This window comes from Rutilus rutilus (assembly GCF_951802725.1).
Source record: "Rutilus rutilus genome assembly, chromosome: 8".
NCBI classification, from domain to species: Eukaryota; Metazoa; Chordata; class Actinopteri; order Cypriniformes; family Leuciscidae; genus Rutilus; species Rutilus rutilus.
Genome location: NC_140222.1, coordinates 26,101,921 through 26,126,412, shown reverse-complemented (window position 1 = coordinate 26,126,412; position 24,492 = coordinate 26,101,921). Strand labels below are relative to the sequence as shown.

Genomic DNA, 24,492 nt, shown 5'->3' with positions numbered 1-24,492 from the left:
CAGGGGGGTTTCCCTCAGTGAGAAGCGGCTGGAGAGAAGTGCATTGCAGGGGAAGTTGCGGGCTGTGTAGTGCATCCCTGGTGGCGTACGCTTCAGCCTTGGCAAGTGTCTTCCAGTCTGTTCCAAACATGGGCTTTGGCCAGCCACTCTCCAAGGAAGAGAGAAAGCAAATAGGGAAAGAGAGGAAGACAACCAAAGAGAGGGAGTGAAAAAGTTGGCTGCCAAATTGAATCACCCCATCTTTTTTTCTCTCCAATCGTCCTACTGCCAAGATCATGGAGACTTTCTATTTTCACTCATTCTGAGGGAGAAGGGAAGAGGGGGGTTTGAGGCTTCTCTGCCCACAGCGTTATGGTTGGTATCGGTGGCCAGCCAAGCACACCCCCCTGTGCCATGAACGGTGCAAATGTCGCCCGCCATTTATTGATGCTCTGTGGATTTACTAAGGGTTGTGTTTATGGGTAAAGTTGACAGTTTGTGGCCCAATAAATACAAGAAAATCTGTATTATAATAGTAGAGGAAGCCATTTTGTGGCTTTTAGCCCATGCCTGGTAGCTTTGATGCCATGTATGTGCTAGTCTTGAAAGAAACATTTAGCATTCAGTCTTTTTCTTTTGGACCAACAATAGACCGATCTTGTCCAATCAAATTCTCTCTAAAATGAGAACGTCCTCTCCCTCTAAATCATGAATACAACCTGCCTTTAATTAGCAATAGCATGTAGTAAAGCATTGTTTGTCATTGCTTTTCTACTTGGCTCAAGCTGTCAAGTGTTGTTTTGTTGGACATTAATGTAAAATAAAGGCTATTTTTGAAAACCTTTTGATATGGCCCACCCCGACTTTCTGTTTTAATGGAAAGTATATCAAAATGGTTCCCCCAAACCTTTTCATGGTATTATAAATTGTGTTTGTAAAATTTAAAATGGCATCTTTCTATTGTAGAGTTTGCTTTTTGTGACTCTGGAAACCTGTTTGTGTAACTCCTTTGTATTGGGAATTGTTGTGTAGTCTTGGGGAGCTACACTCCCTGTCTGAATAATGACTGTAGCAAGCATTGACATCTCCATGTCAGTTGGAGATGGACTACCTGGCTTCAGACGGTAGTTGTTGTAAAGACAGGTGTGTCCATGATCCTGACAGCAGTGAACACTCTGCATGTATGTCGCACGTCTGCAGCTGGAGCCTGTCAGCTGGACTCTTGGAGAGCGATGAATTACGGCATGCACGTACGTACACACATAGACTCCAGTGTCACAAAAGGAGGGTCTCACGGTACTCACTAAGATTAGATCTCTGGCAAATGACAATCAAACTGACAACACTTTTTTCCGATTCAGTACCGTGTCCTCAGACACAGCTCCACTTCGGCAGGAAATCAGGCTTGACAGAGGTCAAACACAGGCATTCTTCTCTACTTACAGTGCTCAGAAACAAGGATAACAATGCCAATACTACCTATTGTGTTGTTCTCCTGGACCCCAAGGGCCACATGGAGAGCCTGGTTCATTTTTTAGACTATATTTGTTGAAAGATCTCCACTGTCAAAACAAGGACAAACTCTTCTACCTGTGCCACCTTGTGTGTTCCACTAGGACAAGCAAGATACGCTCTGAAGACAAAGACAGGATGTTTCTGCAGCTTGCGGAAGAAGGCATCGCAACAAAATGGCTTTTTGTTTAAAGTACTTTTGTTTCCAAATTTCTCATTTTTGCCTAATCACTACATTCTGGTATTTTAAATTCAGTCTCACTGTTGAAGTCTAATGTATTTCAGTTTGGTTTTTGTTCTTTTCTTGTTTGGTGTTGCGGATATTCCCCTCTCCTCTTACTCCCTTTGAGGAATCCGTGCTCACACAGACACTTGACCCACTCGCGATCTTTCTATTTCTCCACATCAGGGCTACAGGAGGTCGCGGTACACATTAGATCCCTGACAGTTTCGACTTCTCTCTCACAGCCCAGCTATTTAGAGAGGGAGAGAGTGAAAGAGTACTGCAGAGAGTAAATTGAAAGTGGCCCCAGGGCTGTATATTTCACCATATCCCAGGGGAATTCTGGGATTCTGATTCTCTCTCTCTCCCTTCCTGGGAAAAGGCCAAGAACTTTTTCTCCTCCTCCTCCTCCTCCTCCTCCTCCTCCTCATCCTCCTCCTCCACTGCTTGCCTTTTCCTAGAAACTGTAGTTCATATCAGGGGAGTCAAGAAGCACAGTGCTCAGGAAGAAAGAAAGTGTTTGCCTACAGGCCAGGGGAATACGGCTTTTCCCATAGAGGAGCTGCTAGATTTGAGGATGGTCCACTTTTTCCAAACACTTTGACCAGCCAGAGAGAGAGAGGGATGGAGAGACTAAGGTTATGTTCCAGTGCCCTGTCTAGTAGTCTAGGAAGCATATATTTTTGGTCCGAAGGGCACTGCAGACAGCATAGAGAACAGGTGTACATTGATATATCACAGGAAGTGAAGAGGGAAATTTACCCAATAGTCATTGCGCACCAACTTGATACTACACAAACTTTGGCTGAAATAACTGCAGAGCATAAGAGTTGCATGTGATATTAAGAAGTTAAAAAAAGCATGACGGATTATATTAATTAACAGAATCAATTATCTTCTTTTGTTAGCTTAGAAACTTGCTAAAGTTTGATGAAAATAACTGCAGTTAACATAACATTATATAAATTAAACAAATATATATATTTTTTAATATTACTCAGTATATGTGCATGCTGTGTATTTTTATGGTTGTAAGAGTGCTGCACTGTTAGCTTAGCTTAGCTGTTAGCTATTTAAATGGTGTGCACTCATGAACTTCTCTATTCGGTCACTTACAAGGTTACATTTGAGTTTGGATGTTACCCTTTGTATACAGCAAGACAGCTAGCTAAGTTTTGTAGAAGAGCCATTGACTTTTCTATGCTCTATGCTAGATTTGTATTAAACACCGTCCGTATCCTGCATCAGCTAATAATGATATCTTGTTCCCAATGCCCCCGCCAGTCCAGGGGGAACAAGGGTTCGAATAAGCCTGGAATGTCCCGCTTTTGTGTCTTGGTAACGGTAGCTTGGCAATCCAGACAGCTTGTCTTACAGCATTAGCACAAGAGCTGATTTACAAGTTCAAGTAAGGAAACATAGAATTCCTTTATTGATAGCTTTTGTTATAGTCTGGTTTAGCTTTGTATTTGCAGGGGGGAATTGCTCAAGTCACACTGACAAAAGAATAATTGAGACTCAGGAAGTTTTATTGCTTTTTGCCGGGTTGCAATAGTTGGTTTACTGTACCACAGTGATCCCATAATGTCATCGCTGGGCGACCGCAGAGTGGTTTCTTCTCATTTTTGCACACCCTGCACTGGTGTTTGAGCTTGACTAAAGCACATCAAAGCTGTTAGGGCTCCCTACTTTGGTCCTTGTCCTTAAATGTGCATTCTGTATTTCTCAAAAGTTACAGAAGAACGAAAGAAAACACACGAGTATTACTATTCAAAATCCAGACAGGATCTATAAACACGGCCTGTAACACTATCCCCTCCCGTCTCGCTTCCCGGTCCTCCGAAAACAGCAGTGTAAACAAGCGACGCTCCACGAGAGAAGAAAAACAGCACAGGCCTCAGCAACGGGCTGATCTATAGAGGAGAAGCAGAAGGGTCCTGTCTAAACACTGCCTCTTATTAAATACGGTGTGACGTAAAAGCGCAGGGGGAAAGGTCAGGGTTACTCAAACACTGCACACGGGCAGCGGCCTGACGGAAACAGACGGCTTTCTCCTCTTCTCTACGCAGAAGAATGACAACCAGTCCTGATATGAAATGGTGTTGAAGTGTGTGTACATACCGTTCAAAAAATTTTAGGTAGTAAGAACTTTTATTAATCAAGGATGTATAAATTGATGATAAGTGACAGTACATACATTTTTAATGTCTTAAAGGGTTAGGTCACCCAAAAATGAAAATTCTGTCAGTAATTACTCACCCTCATAGACTTTCGTTCATCTTCGGAACACAAACTAAGATATTTTTGATGAAATCTGAGAGCTGGCTCACTCCTTCATAGGCTTCTAGGTAATTTCATCTGCCGGCCCAGAAAAGTTAGTAAAGACATTGTTAAAATAGTCCAAGTGACTACTGTGGCTCAACCTTAAATTTATCAAGTGACGAGAATACTTTTTGTGCGCAAAAAAAACTAAAATAACGACTTTATTCAACTATTCATTTTCTTCTGTGTGGGCTTCTGATGTGAGTTAACGAGAGCGCCACGACGCATGCGCGAGAACTGAGAAGATGACGCTCACGATAATTTGATGCGAAAATGTGAAAGGTAAGCCATTCATTTTGCGGCTCTGGTAAGGCACTTTTACGTTTTCTCGTTGGTTTCTCACAATTCGGACATCCAGGAAATGCACACTTTAGAACCATTTTAAACACTGCATCGAGACCCATCTGCGCCATCTTCTCAGTTCTCGCGCATGCGTCGTGGCGCTCTCGTGAACTCACATCATAAGCCCACATTGAATAAAGTTGTTCTTTTTGGGGGGGTTTTGCGCACAAAAAGTATTCTCGTCACTTGATAAACTTAAGGTTGAGCCACTGTAGTCACTTGGGCTATTTTAACGATGTCTTTACTAACTTTTCTGGGCTGGCAGATGAAATTACCTTGTAGCCTATGGAGGAGTGAGCCAGCTCTCAGATTTCATCAAAAATAGCTTCATTTCTGTTCTGAAGATGAACGAAAGTCTTACGGGGTTGGAACAACATGAGGATGAGTAATTACTGACAGAATTTTCATTTTTGGGGGAACTAACCCTTTAAAATATTAAGCAGCACAACTTATTTTTTCAACATTGATTATAATAATACGAAATGTTTCTTGAGCAGCAAGTCAGCATATTCAAATGATTTCTAAAGGACCATGTGACATTAAAGACTGGAGTAATGATGCTGAAAATTCAGCTTTGCCATCACAGGAATAGATTACATTTTAAAATATATTAAAACAGAAAACAGTTGTTTTAATTTATTATAATATTTCACAGTATTACTGTTTTTACTTGATTTTTTTATCAAATAATTGCAGCTTTGGTGAGCATAAGAGACCTCTTTAAAAAAAGAAAAGAAAATCTAAACAAACCCAAACTTGTCTCTTGGCATAAATGTTTTTTAAATTTAGTTCATATTCTCTCATTTAAATCTTTCTTTAAATGGCAATTTAATTTCAAGTGAAACAACATAAATATAATTTTACTTTAGTTTTTAACGTTTAATCAAATATTCAAACATTGTTTTATGTTAACATTTGTAAAATTTTACATTATTAGAAAACATAAAATGATTCTAGATTGTTCACTATTGCATATTTTACTTGATTTACTCTTTCTCTTTTGCTTTTCCTCCCTTTATTCTCATGTCACTCACAATTTCAGGTTTCATCATGTCCTCCATCTGTGACTCATTACAGTTCCCAGAAATTATTTCATATTTTTTCCCCCTCAAGTAATTTTTATGTAATCTGCATCATGGCCCAAATATGCTGTTCTCCAAAAAAAAAAAAAAAAAGAAAGAATTGCTGTAGCGGTCGTTCTAAAACAAGTTCCTTCTGAGTTCCTCTGATATTCCGGACAGTCTCAAGTGAGACCATGCAGGAATTCGGCACCCACCATCTCATAATGTCTGTGGCGGCCCAAAAGAAAAAAAATCTGGGGGATGATACTTGTGGAAACAATGCTCCAATCCCTGGAGCTTCACCTTCCATTGATACTCCAGAAAGGCCCGTTTGTATTTCTAAATTAAGTTTCTGCCTCCTTTTATGGGCCTTCGTGTTCCTGAGCCCACTGTGTAAAGGGCCTTTTGAAAGTGGGGTTTTAACACACAATTGGATTACAGCAAAGCACTTGGTGAGAAAGCGGCGGGTTGGGACTAGCGGACCTGCGAGAAGTACAGATGGTTTAGCGCATGCATAATGAAACAGACCAGGCGGTGTGTGTGTGAGTGTATGAACGCGCCCCCCCTAAAGCCCTCAGCATGGCCTGGGAGAGGAAGAGTCGGAGGCAGGCCAGGGGGTATAATGCTCCTACCCAACCTGCCTGCTGCCGCAAGCCGGTCCTAATGATCTAATTAGGGAATCACCTCACCAACTAATTCAGCCACGTTCCTATCGGTTCGACACCGTGAAGCAACCTGTGCCCGTCTCAACTAGCCCAGGCTTGTTATCGGATGCTAAACGACTTCTTTTTACCTTTTTGATTGTTCGATAATGAATTACACGGCGGAATAACACGTTGACTATGTCACTCCAGGTTGCTTTTCCTATCAGTTCGACACTGTGAAGTAACCTGAGCCCGTCTCAATTAGCCCAGGCTTGTTATAGGACACTAAACAACGTCTTTTTTCCTCAGCGTCCCTTTTCGATAGTTCGATAATGAATTCTGTTGTCGTATTGAGGCAGAATAACACGTTGACTGAGTCACTCCAGGTTGCTTTTCTTCTCCCACACCGAGCGGCGTTCCCATCTTTTTGATGGTGTGAGAACAAAATTAGAGATAGGCAGGAACCATCCCTCCTCTGTCTTTCAGTCGGCGGCCCATAGAGTGGCTTGTTATGCTCTTGTATAGAGGATTTAGGCCTGATGAATGGGCCTGTTTGTGCACGGTATTTAGTTGTTTGTTGTTTAGTGTCTTTTTTTTGTTGTTTATTTCAAGCGGGAGGGTTTTTTTTGTCACCCCTCGCTCTCCGAGGGCCCTCGACAGGGGGTAAATGCAGATGTGACACACAGAGTCTGGGTCTCACGCCTCATTTACATATTTAATTAGCAATGGGCGCTGTGTGAGAGAGCACTTGGTCCACTGAGGGCAACTGGGAGAGTGTGTGAAAGTCCCCGCACACTCTCACCCACACGGCACCCGGTTTCCCGGCCCCCTTCGTTGCGCTTTCACATATCTCTGGGCTGTTGCTGGGGCGGGGGGTGTTGCTGCGTTGTTTCGGCCCACTCTTCAGATTGCCTTTGTTTTAAACTGTTGATGCAGACGGCAACGCTGAGCTGAATGCAAACAAGGCCCTAAATTGTTTACTTTGTCTAGGAGCAGATGAAGGGGCTGGACAAACTTCTTTTTTGTGGTGGTGGTGGTGAGGGTCTGGGCTTTGCTTTATCTTCTTTTATCGGAAGTTACTTTTCCATGATTTATCATTAACTGAAATTCTAAGAATTTTTTTAGACCACTTTTAGTTACATTTGTACTCTAAAGTGATGTTTGAAGTTACTTTACCATGATTCATTTATTATCGAAAAATGAAGTGAGGAAAGTCATGATTCAGATTTGCCATCCATTTTGTTTTGGTTGGTCACTAGCGTGACATAAGGCAATATTTCTCCCAGCATGACTATTTTATCTCCAGTGCAAAATCAATACTCACCCCAGCGTCTAAATCATCTTAAAGGGTGTTTCTTTGCCGTTTTTGGCTGTCGTAGAAGAGTTAAAGTGAACGGGGTGAATCTTTACGAAAGTTCCCTTACTGTCTAGGCACGAAGCATTGCTATCGCAGCTAATGGCACCGTTAAAGAGCTTTCTTGGGAGAAATCGGAGCCCATCAAATTTATAGGGCCTTTTTTATGCAGTACACCCAGGTCTGAAGGCTTTCTCTCTCTAGACTTATTTCCATAAGTGCCTCGGCTGCAAATAGCACACTCAGTGTGAATTCACAGCCCAGGCCCCACTGTCGGTCTGACCTACCGAGCCGCGTGCCAAAAGGACATTGGCTAGAGTACAGTCAGACCTTTTTATTTCCGATAACTTCCCTTTGTGTCTGAATGCTAATAAATGTAGGCTGAAACGTACAGTTACGTCTGTCAATTGATTAATATAATCATAATTAATGACTTATAGTTCGATCAGTTCCAATCCATTTTTTTTTAATCACTTTATTATTTACCATAGCGCAGATAAATATCATTTCTTTACCACATTATAGTTTTTATGTTGCAACAAATCTCATTTATTAACGTTAACACTGTCGTTTAACGCCTAGAAAGACAAAGTATTTTTGCGAGGTGTGCAGTTGTCTGTCGGTCTATTGTGGCATCAGTCAGCTCCATTGAACCGGCAACACGGTGGCCTCCTGCATACACACATCTGTGTAGGGTTTCACCTGCACGGTTAGTGTGCGCTTGGCAGCCAGACTGCACGGTCAGCACAGCCATCGGTGATTCCTTGGTACTCTGGACTAGACGTTTACTATATAAGTCTTGAGATTCTGGAAACACGATTTCAAGAGACTGTCAAGTGCATGATCTCAAAGTGGTGGTGAAACAAAAGTATCACTTTCTGACTCTCTCTCTCTCTCTCTTTGTGTGTCTCTCTACAGAAACAGGGCAGTCTGAAAGTCCGAACCAGCCAAGTGATGGCGACATAAAGGACCAGCCAGAAAACGGTGAGTGTATCTGCTCACGTTTTCTAACACATCCAGAAAAATACATGTGCATGATATCCCGAATGATATCCAGGTTAACGGAACCATGGCCTAACTTAATACACATTCCTTATCAGTTGCATGTTATTCTTAATCAAAATTAAAAAACACCTCAGAAACGACTTTGTGTCTCTGATGACATCACCAAGGCCATGTGTGCTATTAGGTCATGTAAACAAATAGCAATTCAGCCGTTATTTTAGCTAACTTGCATTCATGTCTGGCTCCACTATGGTATGTAACAAGCACTTTCCACTATCCAATCTATTCCTGGCTGATAAAATCAAGCCCCTCCCCCCTTTCCTCATTGAATATCCCGTTTTACTCACAGTTCTTGTTAGCCAGATGAGCTATAGTAGGAACTAGTTTGCAAACTTTTTGCATGTCGTTTAAAACCTCTGAGTAGATCAGCGTGAGTCTGTTTGTGAAAGCCAGAGGTGGGCGATTACTCTTAAGAGGATTGTGTTCTCGTAAACTTGTGCGAAATGTGGCGTCTTTCCAGTGCAGGCAGAGAATTGTTCTAAACGGCCTCTTTTAAAACAAACACAGAGCAGCAGTTCCGCTGATTTTGTGTGTGTTTACAAATTATTAGCGGACAATGAAAAAGTCTGTGTCGACTGATTTACAGTTTGAGAAAACATAAACACGATGATTGAATGGAAACAGTTGCCTGTTTGCTTGAGTTTAAACAGAGAATGATGTTGAAAAGTCCCGCTTTATCCTCCCACAACCCCCCCTGTATCTCTTGTGTGTGTGTGTCCCATAATACTGTATTATAAGGCATATTTTCCTCCAAACTTAAAGATTATCGCAGATGTGCGCCATGCAGCCTGAGCTATTATTTCCACGCCCTTGTGTGTGACACCAACATCGCCCTGTTTACTCAGATTAGAGGATACAGACAGATGAGCGTGTTCATCTCTCTCATCCTGCATGTAGCTGATATTATCTTTTCATCTCTCTTTCTCTAGTTGTTGAACTGAAGATCACCCCGTTGTGCCGATATAGGCTGCACATAATCACTCCGCTAATGTCTTTCTTTCTTTTTTTTTTCATATTTTCTCTCCTGTACAAACTCGCTCCATCTGGTATCTGTTTCTGTCGTCCGTGATCTTCGGATTATTTCCAGTTTTGATCCAAAGCAGTATAGGCCAGTCCCGATCCAGAATTCCTGCCATCCTATACAATCTGAGAACTGTTTTTAATTCACAAAACTGGTCTCGAATCAGCAACTTGACCTGGTGGATCTAAAAAAAAGTATCCAAACTGTAGTAAGAAAACGTTAACTTTTTTTTTCTTTCACTTAAAGGTATAGCGGAGGATTTTTTACTTCCGGGTGGATCACCTATACTATTGGTCCTCCTAATTGTCAATCATTCTGGTGAATCAATCAAACTTATTCAAAAAGTGGAGAGGGGGGGTCTTATCTAAAATTCGGAAAGATCCTCCGCTATACCTTTAAAGGGATAGTTCACCAAATATCATCATCTTCATCATTTACTCACACTCATGATTTTCCAAACCTGTGTCAAAAATATTTTAATAAATTATATAATTTAATCAAATTAATTAGGTTTTATATTTATACACAGTATATTGAAAATTATTACTGTATACATTTTATGTCTCCTGAAGCCATATGAAAGCTTTGTGTGAGAGCTACAGAAGAATGGAAAATCATATTTTCAGTTCCAAAGAAAAAAGACAGTTATACGGGTTTGAAACGACACGAGGGCGAGTAAATTATGACGAATTTTTATTTTTCAGTGAACTATCCACTAACTCCTTTCAGTGCCTGTTAAACACTGTCAGACGCTAAAGCCGTCACACACTTCCAACTTTCCCTGTCACCACCTCTATTTCTCCCATAATTCTCTCTCCCTCTTCTCCCCGATGCAGGAAAACATGACCAACATTTTTTTCCATGGTTTGTTTTTGCTGGTAAACCTTGACCCCTGTGCTCCATGCTACGTGCACTTTCACAAAGCGTTGCTGCTGTCTTTCTGGGACTGGGCAACCGTTGCACAATCCGCAGACTATTAGATAAGGCCAGAGGATATCCTCTCCTTTACAAGCCCAGGAGAGAGAGAGGGGAGGTGAGAAATCCATTACAGAGAGCTCAAGAAAATGGAAAAGAATGTGTGAGAGACATTTCATTTAAAAATCAAACAATCCGTAAAAACAGTCTACCTCTAAAATGACTTTCTGTCTCTGATGAAAACATCATCAAGACCATGTGTGCTATTAGATCATGTAAACACGCATTCACGCCTGGGTTCATTTGGTACACTGTATGTAATGCACACTTTTTTACTAAATAATCACTTCACACCAGAATATCCTGTTTTACTCATTTTGTGATTTCTTAATACACATTCCTGATCACTGCCTATTATTCTGAGAAAAAACACTCTTTGTAATTCTTTATAAAAAATAACATGCTCCGAGTCATGTCAAGTCACCTTTATTTCTATAGCACTTTATACAATGCAGATTGTTACAATGAAGCAAACAGAATTCAATTCTGCTGTAAAGCAGCTCAAAAAGACAACAGTAAGCAGTCATTATTTAGGCGAAATCAGCTTTGTGGTGATTCAATTCGGTTCAATAACTGCGTAAACTTTAGCAATTATGAAATGTGTTAAATTTAGCTATAAAGCAGCTCTGGAGAAAAGAGTGATGTCATCATGCAGCTCAGGATGTGAAACGACATCAAGGCCATCCGTGCTATTAGGTCATGTAAACAAATAGCAATATATACATTGTTTTATTTAACTCGCATTCACGTCTGGCTCCATTCTGAAATGTAATGAGCACTTTTCCCTATCCAATCAAATCCTTATGCTTATAAAAATCAAGCCCCGCCCCTTTTTATTATTGAATATCCTGTTTTACCCATTCTTGATTACTTAATCACATTCCTGATCAGTGCAGTTTATTCTCAGAAAAAAAACACATTTCATAATTCTTATTAAAGTCCAACTGAAATCAAAATTGACCCTATTTACTTTGTGAGTGCATATTACTAGTCTTGTGGTGAACAATTCATCCGTGCAAGTTAATACACAGAAAAAAATGGTTTAATCAAAGTCTGAAAAGTTACTTCCGGTCTGGAATGGCGTTCCTTCTCTGATGACGTAGGTTTGGCGGCTTGGTTTGGGAAACGCTTAACCACTCCCCTCAAATCGTTAGTCTGTAATGAGCGAAAGATGGAGAGGAGGAGCGCTAGACAAAACCCTGCCTTCTGTTCAATATTCCTTTTCACTGGGAAATACGTCACAACACTGGAGAAAAGTCGTTTGCAACTTCCGGTTCACGCGGACTTTAAAATTAAATAAGCCCTGCCTCTTTCTCAATAACTTTCCGTCACTGATGACATCACCAAGGTCATGCGTTCAGTTAGATAATGGCAAGCAAATGGCAATTTAGAGATTAACTCGCGATCAAGGTGGCTTCACCGCTCTTTTTTTCTCATTGAATTTCATGTTTTAAAAGCGCAAAATCATAAAGAAACTAAAAGTTCATTAAAATGTTGTGGGATAGTGACCAAATCACCTAAAATCTTGATGTTGAATAAAAAAAAAAGTTTGTTTTTGTCAGTTACCCTGATACAGTATAGGTTTGCTTCTCTTGTGGCCCAGTGTAGTTCCACTCGGCGCTCTTGTTGCTGCACTGGAGGCTCGTTGAGGTCTCGGCGCTGCTGTGAAAGGCGAACCCTGGCCCCTCCCTACATGTGTGTGTGCGCCGCTAAAGTGGACACAGCTGGGAGTGATTATCCGTGTTGAGATATAGAAGCCCTGCCCCTTCCCTCGCCCCTGCCTCCCTATATGAGGCACTCATGGAAATGCCCTCAGTGAACTCCGGGTGCATATGCTCCCTATACTGGAATTCTAGTGACGAAGGCTCCTTCGTTCGTTCACTCTCTCTCCCTCCTCAGCTCCATTGCGTCATCCCTCCGTTTTCCAAGTAATGGTGCGCCTCACTTCTGCCCTGTATTATTGTTGTTTCACAGTATGTACAGCTGTGTGGAAACTTTTACTTTTTGCCTTTCTCGCTCTCGACCCCGTAGCCCACTGTCCTCGTCGCTTTGTCATTTTGTAATCTACCTTGACTTCCTGCCACATGCCCTCTAACATACGTCTCCTCTCCTTCTGATACCTCCCTGAACAAACTCTATCTCACTTCTTCTCAATCTCAGGGGCATCTGTGCAGGAATGCTCTCCGGGTCTGCAGTCTTTTAGCTCATGTCAGCACTTTCTCTTGCAATGAGCCGTAGATATTACCCCTCCCTCTGTCCCTCTCTTTCTCTCCCTCTCTCTCCCTCTCTCTCTCTCTCTCTGTTTTTATTATTTATTATTCTGCCCGTCCACATGTTATATGTCTCCTCATCCAGCCAGTCAAGACTAAACTCATTTCTATTGTTGGTTTTATAGCTCGCCAGCCACCAAGCAGAAGAAGTTGTTTAATAGCTAACATCACTTCCACTCAAGTTTCGTCTTGTCACCCCCCTCTATACATATATATATATATATATATATATATATATATATATATATATATATAATTTTTATTTTTTTTACAGGAGAAAGAATCTGGAGATGTCTCGTATATAATAAAACTTTTAAGATTCTTATGTTTTGCATTAATTTACATAATGTGACTCAGTATTGAGTTTGATCCAATGCAGAGTTCTTGTTGGTGTCATATATATATATATATATATATATTCTGGAATATAAAATGTAAGTCGCATTTGTTTATCATCTGAAATGTGCTGCGACTTGTATTCTAAAACGATTTATATAATACAATTAACATCAAGCAAGCAAAACATGCGTTTGTGCTGAATGAGAGAGGTATGTTAGGCGAAGTTTATTAGTAGAACGCATTTCCCATGTTTATAATAAATGTTGTTTATAATGAATACCACTGTAATTTCTGTATACTTACATTTTTCATTCCTGTTCTGTTCTGAATACTGTTAAACTTAAAGGATTTCTTGTGGAGTGAGGGGAACTAAAATACTTGTTTGTAATTTTTGTAAACCTTTTCACTTTATTTACCGCTATTTTATATTATTTTGACTTATAGTCAGGGGCTACTTTTACATGTATGTATATATATGTATGTATGAATGTGTATATATATATATATATATACATACATACATATATATCCTTTGTATACATACACACATTTTTTGGGGGGAAAAATATATATTTGCACATTAAAATCTTATCCTACAGTTCTCGCTCTTGCAACTACTGCATTTCTTTTGCAATCTAGTTAGTTCTAATCTAGTGCACACTGTATGTAGAGCATTGTAAGATTGTGTCTAACTTGTGATGATTAACCTTGCCATATCAGCAGTTTCTGACAGTATGTGAGAGCAGGTCATTATGGATATGCAGTGCATATGGATATGCAGTCCACACTTGACTGCATGTTTTGATTCTGTGGTGTAGAATGGTTGGAAATTCAGGGTCATCTGGTTGTCTGTGGTTGAATCTGAGGCTGATATGGGTTCCTCCAGAAGAGCAGCAGCCCGCAGGATGTGTGGCAGGTCCTGGCTCAGTCGTAGTCAGCACAATGAACACAGTAATTGTGGTCTGTCTGCTGAAAGAACTTCTGTCAGCCGCACAAAGAATGTGTTTGACTGCGATACAACCACATATCATACGTAAACACATATAAGATCATATAATGGTAATTTTTTGGGGCATACAATGCATCTCCCTGTTTATGTGTGTGTGCTGCATCGCACCGTGCCTCTGCCCCACTGTACTGCAGACACTCATGGGACCAGATCCAGATGTGCTCTACCCTCAGTGTCACTCTAAACACTCCCTACTCCCTTTCCCCACTGGGACTGTGTGTGTGTGTACGTGTGTATTACTGACAATAAGGCTGTCTTTCGTGTATTTTTTCATGTTCATTCCGATAACAGTTTTTTACTTCTCTTTCATTTTGTCTCCTAGGGCACCTTGGCTTCCAGGACAGTTTCGTCACATCAGGTGTCTTCACCGTCTCCGAGCTCGTGCGAGTCTCACAGAGTAAGTTCTCCATAACTCCCTGTCCACTGAAAAAAAATCTTATTTGTGTCTTATTTTTCAGTTAAAATGTCTGAAAGTCCTTAAAACAAGATAGATTTACTTAAGCAACATTGCAAAAGATATGTTTTCATACAATATCTTTAATACGAGTGTATTTTGTCTTAGCAAAGGTGGATTTGTTTTCTTTTACCTATAAACAAAGTTTAAAAAGACAATATGGGTCAGTGAGGTTAAAAAACATCCATAAAAATGCAGTTAATAAATAGAATGACTTGAGTACATCCCTTTTATGATGAACGTTTTTAAATTCTGAATTACAATCATTTTGAAGAAAAAAAAACACACATTTTAGTTAATGTCTTGTGGTGCGACCCCCCCCCCCCCCCCCCCAAAAAGTATACAATATTTATAAATTAATAATTCATGATATTTATGTTGCTTTTCATATAAATATATCATATACATCAAGATTTCCTGGTATATTAATTACAAAACAAGTTAAAAAACCTCCTTAAATGTCACTTTCAGCATTCAAATCAATTGATTTGAGTTTTCATATAGAACCTAAAAACATGTCACGTTAGGTTAGTTCATTAGAAATGTTGTGTAAGGATCACAACCTTTAGCCTGGCATTGGTTGCCTGTGAGGTTCTGTTTCACCTGTACATGAGGCCAGCCGCAGATTTAAAGCACAACATCTGAAGCACCCTTGTTCAAACACCTTAAATTCATCACAAAGGTAGGATGAGGCTGGTGATTAACCAGTGTGCTGGAGGAAAGCTTCTCCAGTTTCTCAATGCTGTTTTCTGAACAATGGGCTGAATCCACTGTCCCTCCACTCATTAGAAATCGAAACACCAGCGAAATGCAGCAGTCAGCTGAAAGTGCTTCAATGCAGTGCGGTTCAACAGTACTTGGACTCTCTAAAGTACAAACTAAGTTTTTCTTTTGTGCAGCCTTTTTAAATGTCTCTTTTAAAGTTCATATTTTGTTATCCGTAAATAAACCGTACAGTTATGCGGATGCAGTTAAATGTTGCATCGGATGTTAAATATTTTAGTAAAGTGAAGAAAGCTAAAAGGTAAGTGTTTTCACAACTTGAGAAAACAATCAAGTCATTCCCAGATTGATAGAGTGATTAAGACAGAATGCAGAAGAAGGAAAGCAGGCTTTCCCGAGGAGGCAGGGAGCAAGGAGAGAGGATGGGAAGAGAGTAGAAAACGTGACCTTTAAAAATTGCAGACGTCCACGGTGGAGAGTGACAGAGCGCAGCGCGATCCATACGTGCCTGTCGATACCCGCTAACAATAGCCGATACAAAGCGCCTGTCAGCACTCGCTGGAGCCTTCTGATCAAAGGTGCATTGATCACACTCCTTCGTGACCTAATCCCGGGCGAAGGAGAGAAGAAGAGGGTGTCATGGGGCCCGGGCAAAGAGCCCACCGTGGTCTCACCTCGCAGTCTGCCTTCAAAAACCCTCAAAGTGCCTGCCAACGCAAAGACAGCGTCTGGAGAGAACAAACATTTGGGTGCCACCACATTCTGGCGGCGTGACAGCAGACGGGCGGAAGGAAATGCAGGGGTCAACGTGAGTCCAGCATGCATGTGTGAGGTGGTGCAAAAGGATGTGGAAAATGATGAAGGGTATCAGGAGAGAGAGGAACACAGATATTAAAACTCAGCCAGAACTGTGCTGCATCAGAACTCCTGGAGTATGATGGTAACAAGATTAAGGAATATGCATAATTGATCCAGCTCTGCAGAGAGATTGGCTTTTATCCTAACATCTGTGACACACTGAGAAGAAAAGCAAATGCTGGGTGGCATATGCTGGATGTTCAATTCAAATCAAAGGGTTCTGCTCTCTTTTTCCCCCAATTCTCTTTATTCACCTCTCCTTTACACAGTCCAGTGGCTTTTAGTCGGCAGGGGGTTGCCAATGTTGGCTTAAAGAGCATATTATTCTTGAGCCCCACAGGAAGAATTGAGTAAAGTGCCATTCAAAAAAATGTGTTTGAAATTTTTTTAAACGTTTAAAATCTTGTGGATGTATATATATATATATATTTATATATATATATGAAGACTTCAGATGCAAAAGCCTCTAAGTCCGTCTAAAGTTGTTGTTTAATATTAACATTTTTATCAGGCTCCTATGTATAGGTTTCTACCCAAGTACCGGCATTTCTGAATGGGCTGAGGCTGGGATTTAGTGAGTTTGAAGTGAAAGTATTTGATGAATGTATACTATGTGCGGAGAGCATTCACTCAATATTATTATCTTATTTTTGACATAGGTGGCTTTTAGAGGCATCGGAGGTCTTCATATAGATAGATAGATAGATAGATAGATATGCATTTCCCAGAATGCATCACCTTTTTTGAATTTCATTCAATTCTGTAAATCCCCTTCCTGTCATTTCTATTACAATTCCAATTCAAGTTTCTGTGGGCCAACCTCTTGATATTGTTAAAAACTCCACCATCTACGGAATGGTGGGAGAGTTGACTGTCTCACCCTCCTGCATCAACCTCTTTCCTTCTTTAATGGGCAATACCATCTAAGAAGTTCAGCAGTCAGCAAAGCCCACAGTTAGCATAAGTCCTCTAACAGGATTGCTCCCGATGGAGTGGCTGTGAATTAAAGTGCTGTATGCATGCACACTCATGACTTTGGTCGCTTCTTGTGGAAGGCACAGAGATGATGCTGTTGATTGAAGTGAAGAGGGTAAGTGCACCAGATTGGAAGATGGGTAGAAGAGGTGTACTGAAGTGGCGTATGAATTGCCCAGAGGAGTTCTGTCGGGGCTTCTGTGTGGGAACGTTTGGCAGATTTATTTAAGCGAATGGGGAAGGGGTTGAGTGCAGGCTCGTGCCCGTTCGGAAGATGAAAGGTCGTGATATTGAATGGACAACGGGCTGCCTTAGCTCTTCCCTGACTATACACTATGACCTTGGCTTTGTGCACCCATTACACAATTCAGTGGCAGCCCAATCGAATCTGCTTCTGTCGATCAATATCCTATTAAAGCACCACACAAAAAAGGAGAGGAAGGGAACGAGAGAGAGAAGGAGGGGCGGTCGGGAGTAGGGAGAGTGAAATGAAAGTCTCCATAAAGTTAGCCGCTACAGCTATGTTTTTTTGTAAATGGAACTCCACATAATTGGCCAGTCGATACCAAGCTGGGGTAATTTCGGAGATTGGGTCCAACTTTCCATATCCTCCTCCCTCCCCCCGCTCCTCTTTCATCAACTATTCCCTTCTACCTTCTTGAGTCTTACAGTGTCTGTGTTCTTAAACGTTCCCAGAAAGAGCCTCTATTACCTAGAGTTTGTTTTTTCCCTACAGCTGGCCTCTGTATGAAGTCAGACACTGTCACTTCACAGCTTGGCACACTGTCAAGCTCAGGTGAGCAAGAGGACTTGTATGTTAGCCAATTTTGCTGTTGCTGCCGCCCACTCAGAGCCTCTCTAGAGGAGATTGCGAGGGCTACAGAAAGAGACAGGAGATGATACAGGATTAGGATGAGGTTATTGTTATTAGTGTGCCTGCAAGAGCCTCGCAGAAATGTTGGCAAGCAACAAGGCAGTGTGGTCCAGGGGCAGGGACACCTGGAAATCCCTGAGCGAAGGCCGGGCGCTGGCACGCACCATTAAGCCATATGACCGAACAGGGGGAGCGGATGAATTATGGAGTAGGAGAGGGGCCGCCGCGGCAAAGACACTGCCGAGCAGCACCGGTGGGGATACGCCCACCAGTCTTGTCAGCACTGTGCCAACACTGGGCCAAAGCCTGCCAGTGGGCAGTGCCATCTGCAGTGAAATACACACACAGGGATTGAATCTTATAAACGCTAGCTTGCCGCGAGTTGTCCTACATTTTCACATTAATAAAGATGGATAAGGATAAAGATGATCATTGATGTACTTTAAAAGAACTATGAAGAATCTCTTTAATGTAGTGCACAATGGTCATAGCACATAGCTTACTCTTTGCAGGTGTCAATCTAGCAACCTGCTGATTATTAGTCCTGTTCTTCAGAGTGTTTTTAACAGGAGTAGTAATATGCTGAGTCCAGGACTACATTCTCTTCTACTTCTTAACCTCCCTCAACTGGACACCGACCTGCAGACTCCAACAGCGAGGTTCCTGCTGCTTACTTTCCTCATTTGATTTGATGGGAAACTATACGGTGAACGTGTAAGGTCTAGCCCCATGCGGACCTTCTTCTCCAGTCTGAGAACTCTGAACCTATGCTGTAGGTCTATATCCACACAGGAGCTGATCCAGCAGAAAACCCCACTGAAGACCTGTCAAAGCTCACCAACTTCAGACCAGCTCTAGATGAGATCCCATCACGCTACAGTCCTCTCGCTCAATAAAGCAATGAGGAGTAAGGCGGAGGCAAGACGGGGTGAACAGACGTCCAGGGTTTTTGAAGTTGATTGCTACTGCCTTTGTTGTCAAATGCTTCAATTTGAAAATCCGGCCTGAACAAAAGCCGATTTTTTTTCCCCTCTCTTTCTCTTCCTCCTCCCCCTGCTCTTTTCAAATGAATAGCCTCCCCAGCTTTTGTAGATGCTTTAGCGGGCAGTGTTTGGGTGGAGGGGAGGAGTATGTCTGTTTGTTGTGTGTATGTTAAGAGGGATTTTCAACTCTTGAGACAAGAGACTACACCAAGAAAACCTCTGCCACGTCCAGCAGACTCGGTCACTTTGCTGTCCCGACAGTAAAATTCCTGTAGCTTGCTGGCCTTTGGTCTGAAACATTTTTGGCCTGGTTCTCTTTTACTGTACGTTTACCTTGCTATCTATAAAACTTACTACATGTTTAAGTAGGTATGCATGATATATCTGTAACATATCTGTAAATATTGGAGATATTTAATTTCATCATATTGTTGGAATATGAAAATGTTTCAAATTTTTGTAATTAAAAATATTTTTATATTTAGATCTAACAAAGTAAAAACAAAACAAATAAAAATCCTCATTAATCATTTGTACCTTTGTGGACATCCACCAAGTGAGTTTTTGTCAGGTTTAGCTAACTTGTGTGGCCGATTATTTATTTATTGTTGTCCCCAATGCATAGCTAAGTAAAGCCACACACTGCACTGCCATTCCTCTGCACTAAGTAAATAGAATAGATTGAAACATTTTGCTAATGTACTTTGCGCCCAGCAACTTGAAAGGTAAAGCAGTAAAGATCAGAGAGAGAGAGAACAGAAGGGAAAGCAGAGAAGAGAGAGAGATCAATGCCGGCCTGATAGCCACAGGCTTCATTTGGAATCCTCCAAGCGAAAGCACTTGATAAAGCCTTTAAGAGGTAGAGACTGCGGATTACCTTTATGATTGATTTCCATTCCAGTCAGACAGACTGCAGTGTGGTCATTTTTCTACCCAAACTGCAGCAGCAGGGCCGGCCACTCTCGGCGCGAGGGCGCGTTTGTGTGTGTGTGTATGTGTGTGTGCGTTGAGGGCCGGCTGAGTTACTGCAGCCCAGTGCCCAGGTTAGCTCTCACACAAATTACTTCACATCCTACTATTAGCCATGCAAATGCAGCCGGCTTTACTGCTCATCATAAATAATCTGAGCCACCACTTCTATTAGAGCAAAGGACCGCCCACCCCCCCCTTAAAAAAAAAAAGTTAACATAAAGAGATGACTCAGAAATTATAGCACTTCCTTTCTCACTTCCTACGTATCCAACTTTTAGCTTGTTGGCTAGTGCACCGGCTCTCTCTCCCTCCCTTGGTCCAACTTGCCCCTTTAGCTGTGTCCTCTTCCAATGTTAATTAGGCAGCCCATTACCGTGTCTATCACAGTCTTCCACGCTGTCGTCCGCCTGACTCCCCCCCCACACACACACACACATATACATACATCTCTCTCTCTCTCTACGCCTGGGCCTGGCCTATTAGGTATGCAGGACCAGGGCCGCTCTTACACATTCGTGCTGTCCTCATCAAAAAATAGTGGTCTCAGTCACCATGAATATAAAGAGGCATCACGGCTTTATGTACTGTATGACAAAGGCGTTTGATAGAGCGCTGCTCACCGATGACCTACAGAAAGGGGCACGGGATATTTGCAGCTTGTGGCGACTTTTTTTGTACTAGTACTAGTTAAATAATTTGAATAAGGGTGTGTTCTATCGTTGTGTCTGTCTGTCTATATCCATCTATGTGTCTATCTATCTATGGTTCTATCTATCTTTATATTGTTGTGTCTGTCTTTCTGCTTATCTATCTATCTATCTATCTGTCTATCGTTCTATTTATCTATCTATCTACCTGTCTCTGTCTGTCTGTCTGCCTATCTATGTTTTGAAGTAAAAAAAAAAAAGAAAAAGTTTTTGGTGTTAGCTACATCAGCAAAGTTTATGATACCGTTGTTGTCAGGTTTTATTGTTGATGTACAATTAAAATGTAAGCTTGTCATACAGCCAAGATGGCTGCTGAGTGAACCAACTTGCTCCAAAAAGGACTTTAGCTTTGCTTTTACTTTTGACGAGGAAATGAAGATGAAAAGCATCAAAATCTGATGCTTCAGATTGTTTTTGTTCACAGTTATTGACTTTTGTTCTCTTTTTTGTGTGTGGCAGCGCCCATTGCAGCAGGGACGGGGCCCAACTTCTCGTTGGCAGATTTGGACAGCTCTTCCTACTACAGTATGAGCCCTGGGGCCATGAGGCGCCCCCTACCCAGCACTTCTTCTAGCAGGTACACACTCAAAAGACACGCACACACTCTCTCTCCTTCACTCTGAGTCTTAATTAATCAGCCGAGGCAGAGATTGATGTGTTGGCTGAGCGTTCGAAGAGGCTGCAGGAGTCTGAGCTACACAAGCTTCCAGCATATGTGTGTCCACCTGGAACCTTCTCCCCCCACCACCCGCTCAGCCTACAGGCCAGTCATGCACACACACACACACACACACACACACAGACACTGGTCCCCAATGTAAAACCGTACTACGTGGCACCCCCGCACACGGGATGTGTAGACAGATGCGTGTTGTGTTTGGACACGTGTGTGTGCACAGCTGAAACGCAGCGTATAAATGGTCACTGTGATTTCACTTATGGGCAAATTTCACTGTCACTTTAACATAACGCAGCATACCTAAAATCAACACAAACGTACAAAAACATTTGTGCTAATATGTAACATGCACATTTGAAAATACAACATAGTTGAAAATTATAGAATGCACTCGTTGTGCATCAAATGCAAAAGTGCCTTTGATGCACAAAAATGTAGTTTAGAGCACTAACTTGCAGGATTTTGAGCCCATGTGTGCACGCTCACATGCATCTGTGTGTGTGTGTACGTGTGTGCGTCTGCCCACATGCTTCAGTGGCCTCTTCAGCCAGGCCTGCCAAAGCAAACATCTGGAATAAGGACCCTGTGTGTGGCTGCATGCTAGAAACTAATTAAGCGATTATGAGTGAAAAACACCAGTAGGCCTTACATTAACAAATAAATGTCAGAGCTCAACTTACAGCAGATAACTCACACACACATGACCACCAGCCTCCAGTGATTCTCACTTCTTGTGTGTGTGTGTGTGTGTGTGTGTGTGTGTGTGTGTGTGTGTGTGTGTGTGTGTGTGTGTGTGAGAATAAGCTTGCACATATGTCTCTGCTGTCCATTTTCTTGGCCTGAATAAATATATTCTATACTAATTATATCTATTCTGAACAAAATTCAATCTTTTATTGAAATATAATAACTTTCTCCACCTCAAATAACCTTTATACTGTAAACAGAGCTGTATATAATAGTGTATATAGACATGAATGTATGAAAATATCTTTAAATAAATAAATCATTACATTTTTTTATATATTTGATATATTAATATATTTAATATATTTGATTTAATATTTCATACCATATTCATATACAATTTTTATATCAGTTCCAATTAAAGAATTAAATTATTTATTTATTTGACACATTTCATGATTTTCATTTATTTTGAAGACTGTTCCAAATTAATAAATATATTTATTAATAGATAATATTAATAATCTATATTTATATAATATATATGTCACATTTCATGAAATATTACAATAATGAAATGCATTCATGTCAATAAATGAATTAATTAATACATTAAAAATAAAATAATTGTTCAATGATTTATTTCTATTTTGTATGCTTTATTTATTTTGCTTTTTAAAAATATTTTTATTTATAGATTATATTTATTGACGTGTTCATTTATTTTCATATTTTTTATAATTTTATTTATTTATTTAAAAAAAAACATTTTAACATATTGATCTTTTTAATAAAAGATGTATTATTTACAGTGTAGTGTGGGCGAGATAAAAACCATATTAATTAAATAATATCATAACACTTCATTATCCAATCACATCCTAATGGGTAAAATCAAGCCCCGCCCCTAAAATACATCACACTGAGACATTTAATGCTTTCTTAATGCTTTTTAATGTTGCCTAAATCAGAATGAAATGTATTTGATTTTATTTATCCACTCTCTTGTCTTGTCTCTTTTTTTTTTGTCGCACAGTTCTGCAAAGCGTATCAAATGCATGGAGGATGAGGTGGACAGTCCGGGAGAGGAGTCCTACTACCCAGGTCAGGGACGCTCGCCTGGCAGCGGCAGCCAAGCCAGCAGCTGGCATGAAGTGGAGCCAGGTAACCATCCACCCTGAAAGCCAGCCTCACACACACACACATATTCACACTCTCACACTGTGGGGTTGCGGGTGGAGAGCGAGCGATCGGTGTGTGTGTTTGTGCATCCTGTGGGGTGTGCTGGTTGTGGGACGGCAACAGCTGTGTGGGGATTATTTCTGTTCTTCTTCTTCTTTTTTGGGGGGGGAGGGGTTTCAGCATCTCTGATCCGTCTCTCTGGGTATGACATTTCGGAGATGGCACCCTAAAACTCAAATGGCACCTCATTTGTTTTTCTTTTTTAAAGATTTACAGCGTCTGCCCCCCCTCAGTCCATCTCAGAAGTTAACCATAGATGGCTTGTAGATGCAGACTCATTTAACTTCATACCCATGTGTCTACTAATAATGCTAACAATGTATGAAGGGTCCCTTAAGACAGCGTATGTGTGTGGGTTTGAATGTTGAGTGTTGATTCATCTTGGACTACGTGCGTCCTGTGAACTCATTGCCACAGAGCAGAGGACTGTAAATCTGTCCTGCTCCAAAGCGTCCTCAATCAAGTCTCGCTCTCCCTCCATATTAGAAATAGACACCGCATAGTGGACAGAGATAGAGCGAAAACATGCGTCACACATTATAGCCAGGTCAGGACGGAGCGAAAGCAGGGTGTTAGAGGGCATGATCGTTATTAAGAGAATCATTCAAGAAATTTAATGATTCTGATTCCAATTCCACGTAAAGATTCTAGTTCATTAATGATTCATTTATTGATTCTTTTGGTACTTTTGCAGTACTAGTTCTCGAGCCGAACATGACGAACCTAATGACTTATGATTCTCTGGGTCAAAGGTAATTTGTTAGTTATATACACTGATTTAAACTGAAGAATCTCAAGCAGCCCCAGAAGTTTTTCACACTTTCCGCACAGATTTTTAGAGGAAATCTGGGAAATTATAGCATAGTATGAAATTATATAGGATAGAATATAAATATATTATTACAAAAATAAAATACATAATACATAGATAATATACATAATACATCTTAAATTAATATTATCATATTTTATACTACTTATTATTTATTATATTTTATATTAATAATATATTAATATATTTTAAGTATACATAAATATATTTCACTTCTTACTGATTTTATATTAAACATTTTAAAATATTTGTTATTATTATTTTTATATAAATAATAATTAAGCTTTAATTAGCTTCTGCACACACAGCTCAAACATCAATTCACGACATTATTAAGGATGATTGAGACTGTCATATTACATAACATTATAATAAGAACACGATTATAAT

At 40.7% G+C, this 24,492-nt stretch overlaps 1 protein-coding gene across 8 annotated transcripts in view; it reads left to right on the top strand.

Moving 5' to 3' along the window:
• Nucleotides 1-24,492, top strand: part of nfia (nuclear factor I/A) — a 153,623-nt gene that overhangs the window by 96,025 nt on the left and 33,106 nt on the right. For all 8 annotated transcript variants that reach the window (XM_084417784.1, XM_084417785.1, XM_084417788.1 and 5 more), the window contains exons 3-6: nucleotides 8,356-8,421; nucleotides 14,439-14,513; nucleotides 21,122-21,239; nucleotides 23,065-23,192. In XM_084417784.1, the coding sequence (XP_084273910.1) occupies nucleotides 8,356-8,421; nucleotides 14,439-14,513; nucleotides 21,122-21,239; nucleotides 23,065-23,192 (387 nt within the window). The remainder of the gene's footprint in view (nucleotides 1-8,355; nucleotides 8,422-14,438; nucleotides 14,514-21,121; nucleotides 21,240-23,064; nucleotides 23,193-24,492) is intronic.